General features: G+C 42.1%; 1 protein-coding gene across 9 annotated transcripts in view; it reads left to right on the top strand.

Annotated features, from left to right (window-relative positions):
- The window catches only part of HECW1 (HECT, C2 and WW domain containing E3 ubiquitin protein ligase 1), a 445,382-nt gene that overhangs the window by 320,168 nt on the left and 108,548 nt on the right, over window positions 1-16,666 (top strand). For 5 of the 9 annotated variants that reach the window (XM_008960744.4, XM_008960746.4, XM_008960747.5 and 2 more), the window contains 4 exons: window positions 2,306-2,406; window positions 3,999-5,342; window positions 10,612-10,713; window positions 16,077-16,227. In XM_008960744.4, coding sequence (XP_008958992.1) covers window positions 2,306-2,406; window positions 3,999-5,342; window positions 10,612-10,713; window positions 16,077-16,227 — 1,698 coding nt within the window. The remainder of the gene's footprint in view (window positions 1-2,305; window positions 2,407-3,998; window positions 5,343-10,611; window positions 10,714-16,076; window positions 16,228-16,666) is intronic. The other 4 variants (XM_057302857.2, XM_008960745.4, XM_034963991.3 and 1 more) reach the window with 3 other exon arrangements.

Here is a 16,666-nt window from a genome sequence, read left to right as displayed (position 1 = left end):
GCTCTCCCCATAAAGCCCCCTGCATCCGTGGTTTCTGAAACGTTTGGCTCCACCTGTACTGGCTGCCTCCCTGCCCTGAGATATTTGCACCTTTCCCCCCTGGGCACACATGCACTCTCATTTCCAATCCTCCCTCGATTCCTTGGCCTGTAAAATCCCAAGCTTCTGTTGGCTGTCTGCCTGTAACTCTAACCATCTCACCTTCGCATTGAAGTGTCACTGGCTGTCTTGAACCATTATTTAGTGGTCCTACCTTATGCCCCCAGCTGGACATAAGCTATTTAAAGGCAGGGGCGATGTATGACATGCTTTGTATCAACTGCAGCACCTTTCACATGGCAGGGGCTCAAAAAATATTTGTTAAGTGGGTGAAAAGCAAAAAAAAGAAAAGCCCTGAAAGTAAATGCAAAGCATAATAAATGTAATTTTTGTGCCACTGTCTGATTGTCTTTAGGCCTCCCCTGATTTCAATTAAGTTTTGGGTTCGGGATGTCTTTGTTATGGTCATAATAGACCTACTTCATAATATTGACCAAAGGCTCTTTCTAAATAGACAAAATACTGAAGCTCATCCTATTTTTTTCTGCACATAATGCTTTACTTAATGGACTTCTGAGGAACTCCAAACACTAAATCATGGCTTATCAAAGAACAATTTTTAAGTCAGGGGCTTGTTGGGATGTAGGTTGTCTCATAATGCCAGTGTTTTCTAGAAAGAAACATTAAAACACTATCAGCCAGTGATTTATCTTTTTATTTTCATGTCACAAACTAATAAATGGAATAAATACAGAGTCATCTGAGTAACAACTGGTTTGGGGCTATGTGTTTGTTATTACTGGGTACCCTGGGTTTGTTAACTCCTGAATATCCAAAGGTGGTCACTCTTCCTATTTAGGCCCAGGTAAGGGGCAATTTACTCTGCTGAAGTTGTATTGTTAATGAAAATATAATAGCAAAGTTTCAGGTTGATTGCCTCTAGAAAGTTTTCTTTTTATAATTAAGAAATTGCTTTGAGGGGGTGGAGGGGATGGCATGAAAGTCCAGGGTGGGGACTTGGGGTCCCTACATGTGGAGCCCTGCAATTGGTGTTAAGTGGAACTCACAAGCCAAAGAATTCAGCCCACGAGTCTTGCTCTGCTCCATCCTGGAGCAGGTGCCATTCTGTAGCGCCCACAGACTCTCCAGTAACCATGACAGCATCCTTTCTTAGACATTACATATATACCACAAGATATGCATCTGTTGGCACTGTCCATCGTTGAGGACATATTTGGAAAATGGCAATCTGCACAGGAAAAGCAGGCCAAGGACATCCGTGTCTTTTTTTATTCTCTCTCTCTGTTTTAGAACACAGGTTGGCAAACTTTTTTGTACAGGGCCAGGTAGTAAATATTTTAGGCTTTGCAAGGCCCACAGTCCCTGTCTAAATTACTCAACTCTACCATTATAGCATGAAAGTTGCCACAGATAATACGTAAGCTAACAAGCATGGCCGTGCTCCAATAAAACTTTATTTATGGACACTGAAATTTGAATTTCATATAATTTTCACATGCTACAAAATGTTACTCTTCTTTTGTTTCTTTTTCCAACAATTTAAAATGTAAAAAGCTCACAACCACACAAAAACAGGTGGTGGGCCACATTTAGCCCACAGGCTGTAGTTTGCCTACCCTACCCCTGCTTTAGAATACAGACAGTCTGTTCAACTTAACCATTTTTTGCTTTACAATGAATTCAGCAGAAACCATACATCGAATTTTGAATTTTGAATTTTGATCTTTTCCTTGGCTAGCGATACACAACATGATACTTTCGTGAAGCTGGCAGCAGCGGCAAGCCATAGCTCCCAGTCAGCCATGTGATCACAGGGTAAACAAGTGATACTGTACTCTACAGTAGACTGTATTCAATAAATTACATGAGATATCCAATACTTTATTATAAAATAGTTTTGTTTTTGTGTTACATGATTTTGCATACTTGTAGGCTAATGTAAGTGTTCCAAGCACTTTTAAGGTAGGCTAGGCTAAGCTATGATGTTTGGTAGGCTAAATGTATTAAATGCATTTTTGAATTGCCAGTATTTTCAACTTTTGATGAGTTTATTGGGTCATAATACATGGTAGTTCAAGGGGCATCTGTATTTGATAAGGACTTCCTTACAGTTTTGTATTGCTATTGAGCACATCAGGACTTCCCTGGGCTTGCCTGCCTTACCCACTGGTATAGAAAGCACACTGCATGGTCATTAGGAAGAGAGGTATTGAGCAGAACTGTGATGGTGCTTATTTCCTTCTAGGGATAGGGTGGTCAGCTACACACTTGGCCGCAGGCTTCCAACAGATCATGTGAGTGGACAGCTGCAATTCCGATTTGAGATCACTTCCTCCATCCACCCAGGTATTTTCAGCATGAACTTCATGTCTTGTCCTAGGCTAGTGTCATAAGTGTGGTTCCTTTTTCTAAAATACAATAACCATGGTTCTCTCCAGACATATCCTAGGTTTTGTGGTTATCTTCTCCATTTGAGGTCCAGAAGCCAGTGATCTATTCTGGAAGCCAGGTTGCTGTCCCCCTGATAGAGAAGCTCCTCTTCATTCTAGTGACCCAAAGGTAGAGAGTAGACAGTGGACTGAAGGTTAACAATGAGGCCGACATGGATAGGGAGCTCTGTCTTATTTATCATCCTACCCCCAGCACCCACATAGGTGTTTAATCATCACATACATGAATGAATGAATGAATGAATGAACGTGAAACATCTTTCTACCTAGTAACTAGATATAGACTAGCCAGTTGCTGAAGAATGTCATGTTGAAGAACTATAATTGTACAATGAATTTTTATAATATCACAGAAAAACAAGAAAAGTATAAATAGGACAGAAAACTCCAGAATCATCCAGTGTTCCATTTAATGCTAAAACAGATTTCAAAATACGAATGATAAGATGCCTCATAATTCTATTTTTGCTCTTCTTCTGCAGCCCCCATACATCTCAATATAATCACACTGAGAACTGTTAGGACCTCCTGGACCATTTACAAGTTGCTGTTAAGTCTAATGAAGCTCTTGAGAACTTAGAGCTTGGAGTTTATCACTACCCACTCATTAAACTCCAGGTGTACTTTCCTATGCCAATATACAACTTAGATTGTAAGAAAACACCTTGACTATTTTGTCTTTTCAAATTCAGTCTATTTCTATATTCTGAGAATACAACTGACTCTTCCTTTGGTGTAGCCATAGGGACAGCTTTACAGCTCACCAGAGGGACTGATTTTCTTTAGTGACTTGCACTAATGCATTTGAAATGGGGAATTTCACATCTGTCAGGAATCCAGTAGAACAGCTGCAGGAAGGTAGAGTTAAACACTGGCTGGCTGCTACCTCGTGAATGGCTGCTTGAGGTGAAGATCTTGTTTTTTTTAAATTGGAATAAACTCTAAATGTTGGGAACCTTCCAGCCTGAGATATTGAATGACTGTGATTGTTCCTATTCTTCATCCAGCCTTTGAAGAATCTGGTTGCCTGAGAATCCTGCTTACCCCTTATGCCACCCTGCAGGACCTAAGCATAGGAAACATTCTGAGCAAATGCAATTAACTAAATATAATCATCAAGGAGCTATAAATAACACCACTACTACCCTCATCCCTGGAAGTCATTCCATGTGGCAAACACTGTTGAGCACCTACTATGTGCCCAGAACTGGGTTAGTGCTAGGCTTTGGGCATTTTAACCAAAAGATGAATTCCCTTTTTGAAACGTATTTCGGAAATATATCCATGACTGCAAGTTGTTGTTAACATAGCAAGAACTCATTCTTACAGAATTTTTCACTAGAGCTCTGGCCAGTGAGAAACCCTCATCAACCTACATTCAATATCCTAATGTAGAAATCCCTTAGTGATGGCTCACATGTCCCACGGGGTATCCTAACACCACAATGCTCTTTTCTGGGAGAAATGACATATTTTTCTTCTTACCAGCAGATGATGAGGAGATTTCCCTGAGTACCGAGCCTGAGTCAGCCCAAATTCAGGACAGCCCCATGAACAACCTGATGGAAAGCGGCAGTGGGGAACCTCGGTCTGAGGCACCAGAGTCCTCTGAGAGCTGGAAGCCAGAGCAGCTGGGTGAGGGCAGTGTCCCCGATGGTCCAGGGAACCAAAGCATGGAGCTTTCCAGACCAGCTGAGGAAGCAGCAGTCATCATGGAGGCAGGAGACCAGGGCATGGTCTCTGTGGGACCTGAAGGGGCTGGGGAGCTCCTGGCCCAGGTGCAAAAGGACATCCAGCCTGCCCCCAGTGCAGAAGAGCTGGCCGAGCAGCTGGACCTGGGTGAGGAGGCGTCAGCACTGCTGCTGGAAGACGGTGAAGCCCCAGCCAGCACCAAGGAGGAGCCCTTGGAGGAGGAAGCAACGACCCAGAGCCGGGCTGGAAGGGAAGAAGAGGAGAAGGAGCAGGAGGAGGAGGGAGATGTGTCTACCCTGGAGCAGGGAGAGGGCAGGCTGCAGCTGCGGGCCTCGGTGAAGAGAAAAAGCAGGCCCTGCTCCTTGCCTGTGTCCGAGCTGGAGACGGTGATCGCGTCAGCCTGCGGGGACCCCGAGACCCCGCGGACACACTACATCCGCATCCACACCCTGCTGCACAGCATGCCCTCCGCCCAGGGCGGCAGCGCGGCAGAGGAGGAGGACGGCGCGGAGGAGGAGTCCACCCTCAAGGACTCCTCGGAGAAGGATGGGCTCAGCGAGGTGGACACGGTGGCCGCTGACCCGTCTGCCCTGGAAGAGGACAGAGAAGAGCCCGAGGGGGCTACTCCAGGCACGGCGCACCCTGGCCACTTCCCCAGCCTGGCCAATGGCGCGGCCCAGGATGGCGACACGCACCCCAGCACCGGGAGCGAGAGCGACTCCAGCCCCAGGCAAGGCGGGGACCACAGTTGCGAGGGCTGTGACGCGTCCTGCTGCAGCCCCTCGTGCTACAGCTCCTCGTGCTACAGCACGTCCTGCTACAGCAGCTCGTGCTACAGCGCCTCGTGCTACAGCCCCTCCTGCTACAACGGCAACAGGTTCGCCAGCCACACGCGCTTCTCCTCCGTGGACAGCGCCAAGATCTCCGAGAGCACGGTCTTCTCCTCGCAAGACGACGAGGAGGAGGAGAACAGCGCGTTCGAGTCGGTACCCGACTCCATGCAGAGCCCTGAGCTGGACCCGGAGTCCACGAACGGCGCTGGGCCGTGGCAAGACGAGCTGGCCGCCCCTAGCGGGCACGTGGAAAGAAGCCCGGAAGGTCTGGAATCCCCCGTGGCAGGTCCAAGCAATCGGAGAGAAGGTTAGACCTCAAACCTGATCAGAGTGAGAATAGGACCATCAGGGGGACAAAGGTGTCACCAACAGTTTAAAAACAAGAGGGGCGGGGGATCGGTGTCAAACGGGGTTGCTGGGGCAATGTATGCCTGTCTTGTATATACATGTGTGCATGTGTATCTGTGTATGAGCATAGATGACTGTGAGTAGCTGACACCCCACAATGTCTCAGATACACACCAGGAATTACGACTGGTTGGATGTGAGCGTGCACTTGTATGTGTGCTTCTATGTTTGTTTTAACTAATCACCAGAACTGGTTAGTGTACATGTTATCCTAGTCTTGACAGCAGCCAGAGCCCCAAGACTAGTATCAAATGATATACATGGGAAATAATCTATCTACATTAAATGGATAATGTGTAAATATCTGCTGACTTTCAAAGCACATGGAAGATTAGCAATAGATGTTAATATTAGTTGAAGAACAGATTTTACCTCTGTTTTAGAATTCAACTAGCCCATGTACGTACATATAGATATGTCTAGCCTACATATATTTGTCATTATTTATGTCCACTCAATTCTTGTTATTACTGTTGGTTTTGTTTTGTTGTTGTTGTTGTTGTTGTTGTTGTTGGCTATTTTGGCTAGTGGAAGGGAAAAATAACATGATTGTGTATAAATGACTTTGTTTCCAATAAGAATCAAATCCAAAAGCTGCCACCATTAGTTTTAAAACGTATTCTGTGTTTTAACCAAAGATGTTCTTTCTTAGTCATGCCTGTGGAATTATATGTGAAATTAATTTGCATTTCCTTATCCAGGAGTGGAAACTGTCTTCCAGTCAAGTGACAGTGGTATGACTGGGAAAAAAAAATTGAAAAGTCACATAATAATATGAAATAATTCAGTTGTTTTAAAAGAGAAAAACATAGCCTCTGCTATTTTGCTGTTCTGCTGTTGAAATTAGCCTCCAACAAAAGGCGGGGATATTTTCTCTAGATTGTAAGCTCATCAAGGGCCAGAGTTGTGTTTCTTTATGTTTGAATTCTTAGCACCTAAACAAACCCCTGGTGCCTACAAATTTTTTTTTAACAGGAGCTAAAGTGAGCATTAAAAAAAATAATTTTAAGTATTCAATAATGCCGGCTTCTACATTTCAGAAAAAGAGTGAGAGAAAGTGGCACATGCGATAATGAGAAACGCAAGGAAATTGGTAGAGAAAAAGAAACACAGGCAGAAAGGTAAAACAGACAGCATGGAAAGGCACCCACAAGGAGAGGGATGGAAAATCCCTCCTGTGAGGAGAAGGGAATGGGAAATGCCTTTCTTTCACAAGGATGTTTCGAGGACTTCCTTTATTCTAGGCCAGATGTAATGCGCTGGGCGCAGGAAGATGGAGTGGCATCAGGTGATGTATGGACATTACCCGATAATTACAGCATAATTAAAATAATACAACAAAAGGAGACTGGGGGATTCCCACATAAAAGGCACACATAGGAGCTGGCAGGGATGTTGGGTTACAGAGGTCTGCAGATTTTTCCTGTGAAGAGCCAGATAGTAAATACTTTAGGCTTTGTGGGTCAAGAGGTAAAAAGCTAAATAACTGTTCTCACTAAAAAGCTTTTTTTTTTTTTTTTAGTATTAAAAAGTGTACTGACACTTTTGTTAGCTCAGAGCCATACAACCCTGTTTTAGTGCACAGTTTTTTGGCCGCCATGTTGAGAGATAATCTACACATGGTCAATTGAAACTTGGCTCAGTGTAAATTTATATAAGATCATGTTTTACAAACAAAAAAGTCACATCCTTGCCCTTTAGAGGCCAACAGTCTAGCAGGTGGAAGATTAGGGAGTGTTTCAGGGTCACAGTGGACATCTCTGAATTGGCACTGGCAGTTTCTAAAGAAATATCTAGGTTCCTGAACTCTGCAGAGTGTAAACTCAGAAAAGGTTAAGAAGCACCTACATGCTTCACTATGGCGATCACAAGGGGAAATACAAAGATTCCCGAGGGGTCTCTTGATCTGCTGAAGGCCATGCACACACTGGCATGTGACTTCTTCCCAGCCAGCCTTCCCCACCTCAGCAGTGAGTCCCCAGGCTAACCGTGTCTGCACTGTGGGACTGTCCTTCACTTGCCACCAGGCTTCACAACAGCAGATGCTTCAAGAAAGCAGGGCTTTAACATGACCTGCCTGATACGTGATTGTGTGGGTGACGTCTGCTTCCATAAACATCCCTATTGCTCCTTTGCCTTGACTTCTAAGATTGCAAATTCCTTTACTGTAGAAACTGCTTTAGACGGCTGGGTGTGTGGGCTCACGCCTGTAATCCCAGCACTTTGGGAGGCCGAGGTGGGTGGATTGCCTGAGGTCAGGAGTTCAAGACCAGCCTGGCCAACAGGGTGAAACCCTGTCTCTACTAAAAAAAAAAAAATACAAAATATTAGCTGGGCACGGTGGCGGGCACCTGTAATCTCAGCTACTTGGGAGGCTGAGGCAGGAGAATCACTTGAACCCAGGAGGCAGAGGTTGCAGTGAGCTGAGATCGTGCCATTGCACTCCCGACTGGGCAACAAGAGCAGAACTCTGTCTCAAAAAAAGAGAGAGAGAGAAAAAAAAACTGCATTAGATTAACCCAGGTGGATTTGTTGTCCACGTGCCCACGTAGATGAGGCTGCAACAATTTATAGAGGAACACTGTTCTAAGTCTGAACTGACAACTATACAGGCTAGTATTCTTTTCATACTTTTTGCTTTATTTCCCTCTATAAATACCTCCTTTTTAAAAGTTTAATTTAAAATAGTTCTTGAAAGACCTTCTGCAGATAAATGAAAAGAGTAACATAATGTCATTGTTTTGAGCTCAGGCCCTGGAGTCAGGCCTCCTGGATTTATATTCACTCCTCCCACTTCCTCACCAAGTTACCTAGCTGTTCTGTGCCTCAGTTTCCTCATGTGCAAAATGGGTATAATTACAGAATCTCCCTCAAAGTGTTGTTGGGAAAATTTAATGAGATGATACTACAAAAGCACTCTGCTTCCCACCAAGTGAGGGTTCTTCCAGGCAGACAAGCAGTGAGGGTAACTGTTTATATCATGTTGTATAAAGCATCTAAAACAATCCTTTGAATTTGCATTTCCTGTACTTTATAATTCAAGGGAAATTTTCACATTATTAGGTATAAATCACTTTGCTTCAAATAATATGCAAGGCAACCTATCTTTCTCTACAATTAGGTTATATTATTTATAAATAGAAGGGAATTTAAAAGGACGTTGCTTGCTTTTAGCTGAGGAATAGATCTCCTTCTGGGAGGTTCTGGCGGGTTTCAACACTTGCTTTGTGTTTGAGGCAAGGGTGATGATGTGGAGCCCTGTCCTTGTGCAGAATAGAACTGCTTGCTTCGTCAGTGCCTCCATCCATTCAGTCGGCTGAGACATGTCGGTCACATCATTGCATTTGCTTGGGGTTCACAAGCAGGTGGGATCAGCTGCATTAACCCCAGGCAGTCAACAATATTGTATTTCCACTAGCTTGGAGGAGTAATTAACCTGATTGGTTGCATTAATTTCAAGAGGTAAGTCTATTGTTGATTTTAAAGAAACTAAGTTAAAAATGCAGCAGCTGATGACATAACAACTATACCATGGTTTTGTTTAACTTCTGACACTAAACATGTATACAAACAAACATGAGTGTGGTATCCACTTAAACACAGAACCCATCTTTGGAACAGCAGTCTGTCCACAATGAACTGGGTGCCGGCATGAGGGGAACCTTGCTTGTTTTCCATTAGCATCTCCAAGGACCCAGAGGATTTGAGTAACATAGCAGAATTTGCTCAACAAATAATGTTCTATATTTAACATTTAAAAGGACCCTTTGTTCCTGAATATATCTCTACTTCTGTTTGCCAGTGAGCTCTAGGAATTAAATCACAAAATTAAACCCACCTTTCTTCCTAATTAATTTATTTTTATTTTTGATCAGTTCCATAGAACTAGAGTGAGAAGAAATAACCATCCTTTCCATGTGTGGATATTCTAGGAAATATTCAGCATTTGAGATCCTACAACCATTTGACCACCATTTTTCAGTCTCTCTCCTTTTTGACCCAAGGGATAATGGAACACTTGCTATTTGCATCAGCAGAGGACAGAAGAAGGAAAAGGCCTGACCTTTGCCCTCTGGCCCTTAAAGGCTTTTGCAAGAAAACCAGCACGGTGTGAGGCAGGAGGAACCATCTGAAAAAGGGCCATCCTTTGTCCTGGGCCCTTCTCACTCTGCAAAGATCAAGAGCACTGGCCTCTGATTATGTGACCCAAGCAGCTGGTGCTGCAGGCCTGCCTTCTGCATGGCTGCTCTACATGCCTGAGGACACCACTTCAGAACATCGTTCAGTTCATTATAAGTCCGAACTGAGAACAGTATAAGCTATGTCTGTTGTAGGTTTCCTTTTAATAATCTGAGGCATGCATCCTGTGGATATAATGTTTATTTCTAAACTTTCTCCATGTCTGTCTTTCTTCCTCCTTCTTTCCCATTTCTGTGTTTTGAGCTTTCCTGTCACCGTCTTTCTGCTTTTTATCTACTTCCTTTGTCTCTTGTCCTTTCCTCTTTCCGGAGCACCCTGGCTTGTCTGATTTCTCCTCAAAATAATCTGGACAGTCCTGAGATCCCTCAGCCCCTTGGCTCCCCTCCCCAACCCCCCAGCCTCCAGCTTTTCTACTACAAGAATTTACTTTCTTGGCTCGCCGGCTCCTTGACCTGTCTTGGTACCATCTAAGAGTTCATTCCCCTCAAGAATCTGAAAAACAGCCTTTCGGCAGCCCTGTGATGAAACCTATCCAAGTGAGGAGGTGTCATTTTGCACAAGCCCAAGGAACTTTTGTGGAACCTTATAAAACGCTGCATTTCCCTCAAACAGGCCTATTTCCTCCACTGGGCTAAAATCAGGCTCTGCTAATTTTCTCTTGTGTTCCTTTCTGGTGCCACTTTCTGATTCAGGAAATTCGGGTCATTACAGAATCAGACTCAAATCCTACATATTGGACTGTGTGGCGCAGATCATTAGTTATGAAGTGTTTTGATTTTCTTCTTTTTTAAAAAAATATTTCCCCCCTCACGAATGACTGTGAATGTAGCAAACTGACACACACACACAAATGGATTTCCCACTCTTTGGGGTTGTTTCTTATAGTGCTTAGTTTTACAGTCATGCTTTTTTGATGATGTTGCCACGGCAGTGAATGAATCTGAATGTATTGACTATCTTGTCCGTAGGTGAATGTCCTATACTCCATAATTCCCAGCCAGTAAGCCAGCTTCCTTCCCTGAGGCCTGAACATCATCACTACCCAACAATCGATGAGCCTCTTCCACCAAGTAAGCTTTAGTTTTTAAAATCTGTGTCTTAACTCTTCCTATCAAGTCTAAGCAGGTCAGTATGAATTTGTGTGTAAACATCTAAAGTCTTTCCCAACTCCGTGCCTTACAGTGTTAACAAAGACCAATATGACACCTGCTCTAAAAACTGGTGGTTTTTTGGGGGTTTTTAGTTTGTTTTTTTGACTAGTAGTTTCACCATGTGATCTTGAAGAGATAACACAGTGTTTTCAGTGCCTCTCAACTTCTGAAATGGAGAACATTTCTCTGTTAGACTTGACTAGTCTTTGCAAACTGTTCATGACCTTTAAGTCCCAAATTTTACATTTTATATTTAAAATTTGCAGTTCAAGATAGAATAATCCTATTGTTCTCCATTGGATCTGTTACGTCACAAGCATCTCCATATGTTAAAACAACTTCAACCCATCTGGGCACATGAACTTGTACTTTCCTTACTATAACTTGCATCCATAGGGAATAGCTTCAGATTTCTTCTGCAGTTCTTAGGGGTTGCCAGGCAAAATATCATCTTTAAGATAGAATTCAATGTCAGTTTCTCCTGGTAACTGTAGTATGTAATTAATAATTATCTAACTAGTCATCTGAACTTGGGAAATTCATTTAATCTCTCAGGGACTTAGTTTTCTCATTTGTAAAATTTAAAAAATAAAGTTTAAATGTCTTCATCTGCTCAATGAAAGATTTGACCTAGATAGTCTCTAGATACCATTCTAGCTTTAACTTCATAATACTCCATTTAATAAATTTATAGGAAGAAATTGATACCCCAGACATTATATATTCACTTGGCATCACATATGTTCATGAATTCTAGAACGTCTCTGTTTTGGTTTTGCTTATTTTTCAAGCAAAGATAATATTTAAGATTTGATAGATTTTACAACTACGAAATCTTTCCAGAATGCAAGGAACCAGTGTTTCTTTACATTCTTTTGCCTGTGCTTACATGAAGCAGTTACAGTTTTCAAAAGGAGAAGTGCTTATTTCTTAGTTCATCTGTTCTTGGTAATGTGCTGTACTTTACAGGAACACCACTCCTCTCCCTATTCAACTGTAATTTATTGGTGAGAAATCAAAGAACATCTTTTATATGTGGACTAATTTAAAGAAACACAATATTTGTTTTTCAAGGGCAAAGCCAAACATCATGTCCTTGAACTTTTGATGCCTGATTTCTTTCTTTCTTTATACACTGATTTATGGACATTCTATAAATGAATAGTAACATTTTAGCATCACTACAAATACTTCCTAGGTAACATTTATTTGAAAAATATGTATAACATGTTATCTCCAGGAAAGGGATGCTTTCCCCACAACAAATAACCTTTCAATGCATGAATCTACTTCGAATCTGTGCACTACAGATGACTAGTTATACATGCAACTATTATAAATGATTGTACATAAATCCATTGTAAAATAATTGCTTTATATAAGCCACTTTCAATAATGAGAACAAATTTCTCCAGACAGCTTTCAATTTTCTATCCATATGACAGTGAAAGACCTTAGAAAAATTGGTAATGAATCCTACCAACTGAATATTGTTAAATAATCTCAAATAGTACAAGAATTACCTTATTGCTGATATTCATTCATTCAACAAATATTTATTGAATGTTTACCCTGTGCTAGGTACTATTGTGAGTAAGCAAAACAAACAAAGATTCCTGCCCTCATGGAGCTTACAGTCTAGTCTGGAAGACAGATTAGCAAACAATAAAATAATTAAACAGGGACTGGCCTAGCATAGGAGATGCTATGGAAAAGCAAAAATAGACCAGGGTGAGGGATCTCTGAGTTCGTGTGGTGGTGGCTGGTTTGCAATTTTAAAACAAGTGGTGAGAATAGGCTTCATTGAGAAGACAACACCTGAGGGTTAAGAGAGTTATCCCTGCAAGTGTTGGGCAGGAAGAGCTTTGCAGGCACAGGGAATGGCCACTGCCAGTTGGAAACACCCTGCTGGGTTTAAGGAACAGGAGACCAGTTCATCTGGAGCAAACTGAGGAAGGGAGAAGGCAGCAGGTGATGTGGTTAGCGAACTAGCAAGGCCCAGATCACGCAGGGCCTTGTAAACCATTTAAGGGCTTTGTAAATCACTTAAGGGCTTTTACTCTGAACGAAAGGAGGACATTGTAGAGTTTTCAGCAGAGAAGTGACATTGTCTGCCTCAGGTTTTGAAAAGTTTGCCCAAGTTGCTGTGTAGGGAATAAATTGAGAAGAGGAAGGATAGAAGCATGAGATTCAACATAAGATTATGTCTTTATGCAGGAACCCAGGTGACAAACAATAGTAGCTTGGGCCAGGGTGGGAGCAGTGGAGGTGGTGAGGAGTGGTCTGATTCTGGACATATATTTTAAAGGCAGATTTGATGACAGATTGGATATGGATGTGAGAGAAAGATAGGTATCAAAAATGACCTAAGAGTTTCAACCTACAAAGATGGAGTTGTCGTCAACTGAGTTGGGTAGGAAAGGCTGCAGGCAGAGCAGGTTTTGATGGGAAGGATCCGACACTTGGTTTCGATCATCTTATGTTTGAGATGTCATCCAGGTAGTAATGTCAAGAAGGAAATTGAATGTGTGACTCTGAAGTTCAAGAGAAAGGTCTAGACTATGCAATAATATTGCATTTGTTAAAATTGTTCAAAATACACAGTTATATAGGTTTTTGTTAATATAATAACTAAATATGATACATTATCAGGTTCTATATTGTTCTTGGACTTTGTGGAGAACATATAATTTAGTGTGCAATAGATCCTTTGGTCACAAATGAATTGACCTGACCTGCACTGCTATAACTTGCCCCAGAATCGTGAAGGTACTGTTTTCAGGTGGCTCTTTAGACAAACCCATGGCATCACAGTGCTGAGCCCTTCAAGTCATGCTGATGCCTGAAGTTCCATTTCGAATTTATTTCCTTTGGTTATAAAATATGTGAAAGTAAATTCTTTACAAAGCAACCCAGAAAACATGTTCATAATTTCTGATTACACTTAGCTATTATTTTCTGAATATGTATGAGTATATAGTTGGCACAATACATTCCAGATATTTAATGTATTGACAAAAGAGCCCAGCTGTTTGGCTTACTACACTTTTCCATGAGGAATTGAAACATGTCGTGATAAATTATCATTATTGCAGCTTCATTTTCTAGCTTTTTCCCTTAATTTATAAAAGCCAACCTTTGTCTGCGAAGGACCCCTTTCTTTACTGTAGGTTCCTGGAGGGCAGGGTCATGTGTCACTCAGCTCTGTGTCCTCAGGACCTGGCACAGTCTCTAGTTCAGAGTGAGTGCTACACAGTTTGTTCAGTCAAATTAAATTCCACAATGCTCTTCAAAGACTAATGCTCATTTTTTGTTGGATGACAGTCATGTTGGATTCAAGAAAAACAGTTGTCCTATTGCTTTTACTAATATTGGTTTGGGATCCATTAAAATTTTTAAGTTTCTAGATCAAGATTAATTACCTAGTAATCATATGGATATACAATTTCATCCATGAGCTAATTACCATTTACACCTAACACTTGACAGCTGGATTATCATTAGATAATCATTAGATCTATTTTAATCAAAATCTCCTAGGACATATTTATACAATCTGCCTACATTTTTCCTTCAATTTCTCTCATAAATTAAGTTTGGTGTTTGGGGATACTTTGGTTTTTACTGGGCATTATTTGACAATCCATCAGGTCAGGCATAAGCCATCATGCCACAAACAGATATACTATGTACATATAAAACCATAAATATGCCAAATATATTTTTTCCCTTAAAAAAATGAGAGTTGCTATGTCATTACCTGAATGATAAGTTTTCAATGAAACTGTTAGTATCTGACCTACTCCTGAAAGCTATGGCTTTTCTCACTGAAAAGGCTGGATGGTTTTCCTCCTTTTGCAGTCACTTTTGCTTTTCCTTCTTCTTCTTTAGTCTTGTGCATTTTCAGCATAACTTTATCACACTGCTGCTGTTTCCACAATGTGATATGTGGACTCTAAAAGCTTTGCCCATCTCTGTACAGCAGGCATTGATCTTCTCTGTTTCGCTCAGATGTGAACACATTGCTTCCAGCTCTTTTCCACCCACCTCACCCCAGCTCAGCCCCTGCCTGTATTATGTAGTGAATCATCCATGCTTCCACCTTTTTGTTTTCTTTTTTTGTTTGTTTTCTTCTGTTTTTAATTTGGGAAGCAAGGGAACTTTTCTTTATCTCGGGCTCCCTCTACTGTTTGTGATGGTTATTTATCAACAAAAGGGTACTTCCTAGTTACTGGTTTGGTTTGGTGGCCAGAGATATTTGACAGCTGCGTGTCGAATATACACTGTTAATTAACAACTTATCAAAAGGCTGTTTTGAAACCCTAACAATCATTTCCTTCCATTCACCCACTCAAAAGGAAAGGCAATCTATTAAGTTTGCTAAGTATAAGACAGAGGTCATCTAAATTCGCACATCCAAGATTTTAGAACAGTAGTTAAAACTGGCTTTAATCTGAGGGCCATTCTTCTCTCCACTGAACCTAATCGCCCTCTGTTAGACTTAGCAAAGAAAGCGTTCTCCAGCATCACAGTGTCAGCTCGCACTGGAGGATACCCCAATCTTCCACAGCTGTCGTTTGAGTAGCCAACAAGAGTGACAGTGGTGATGGACATTTCTAAAGAAATAAATTCATTGAACAGTAGATTTTCTCTTTATAAATTATTAGAATTTTTATATTTGTCACACCATCACACCATCACGGGTGTGATGACTCGTGCCTGTAATCTCAGCACTTTGGAAGGCTGAGGTGGGAAGATCACCTGAGGTCAGGAGTTTGAGACCAGCCTGGCCAACCATGGCCAACATGGTGAAACCCTGTCTCTACTAAAAAATACCAAAATTAGCCGGACCTGGTGGCAGGCACCTGTAATCCCAGCTACTTGGAAGGCTGAGTCAGGAGAATTGCTCGAACCCAGGAGGTGGAGGTTGCAGTGAGCCAAGATGGCACCACTGCACTCCAGCCTGGGTGACAGAGCAAGACTCTGTCTCAAAAAGAAAAAAAAAAGAAAGTATTAGAATTTTAACATAGGTGTCGATCAAGGAACCACAATTACTGTTTAATATGGCCCAGCAGAGAGTCTAAGTTCATTAAATTGTTTTCTGAGCTCCCGAGTTCATGCCAGTGCCCCAGAAGTCGTGGCAGGTGCTGTGGGCAGGGTCTGGCCTGCAGCCATGAACCAATGGTGAGTTCTACCTGCAGAAGACCTGGAAGTTGTATGTGTTTCACATGGGTCAGTAGTTTGTCCTTGATTTTTCTTTTTGCCTTTTTATTAAACACTAGACTGGGAAGCTCGAATTGACAGCCACGGGCGGGTCTTTTATGTGGACCACGTGAACCGCACAACCACCTGGCAGCGTCCGACGGCAGCAGCCACCCCGGATGGCATGCGGAGATCGGGGTCCATCCAGCAGATGGAGCAACTCAACAGGCGGTTGGTGATCAGTATGCAATGAGCTCCCCTAAACCACAGTGAAAGGAGAATGGCAACTAGAGACGCTCCCCTTACACTTTTCTGCTCAGACTGTATGAGGAGACTGGAAAGTAATTAAGTATCTTAAGAAACCTGTTCCTAGTAGGTATTTGGAAAGCTAGATTTAGAATTTGGAGGCGAGAGACAAGTTAAGCTTGAGTGTCATTTAAGGATGGGAAATCGTCTAAACTTCTTAATAGCCTAGGCTCAAAAACAGGAGTTTTTAACCAAGGGCCAGTGTATGCCCCTCTCCTGGGATGTTCACCAAGGATGTCAGTGTTCCTTGAGCTTTCCAGGCACTGTACCCAAATTATACATAGATACACATTTTTCTGGCAGACTGGTCCACACCCATCATACAGTTCTCAAAAGGATACAGACCTCAGTTAAACACATTCCA

The sequence above is a fragment of the Pan paniscus genome, chromosome 6 (assembly GCF_029289425.2).
Source record: "Pan paniscus chromosome 6, NHGRI_mPanPan1-v2.0_pri, whole genome shotgun sequence".
Taxonomy (NCBI): domain Eukaryota; kingdom Metazoa; phylum Chordata; class Mammalia; order Primates; family Hominidae; genus Pan; species Pan paniscus.
The sequence above is the reverse complement of the archived record's forward strand: the minus strand, read 5'-3'. Positions and strand labels throughout refer to the sequence as shown.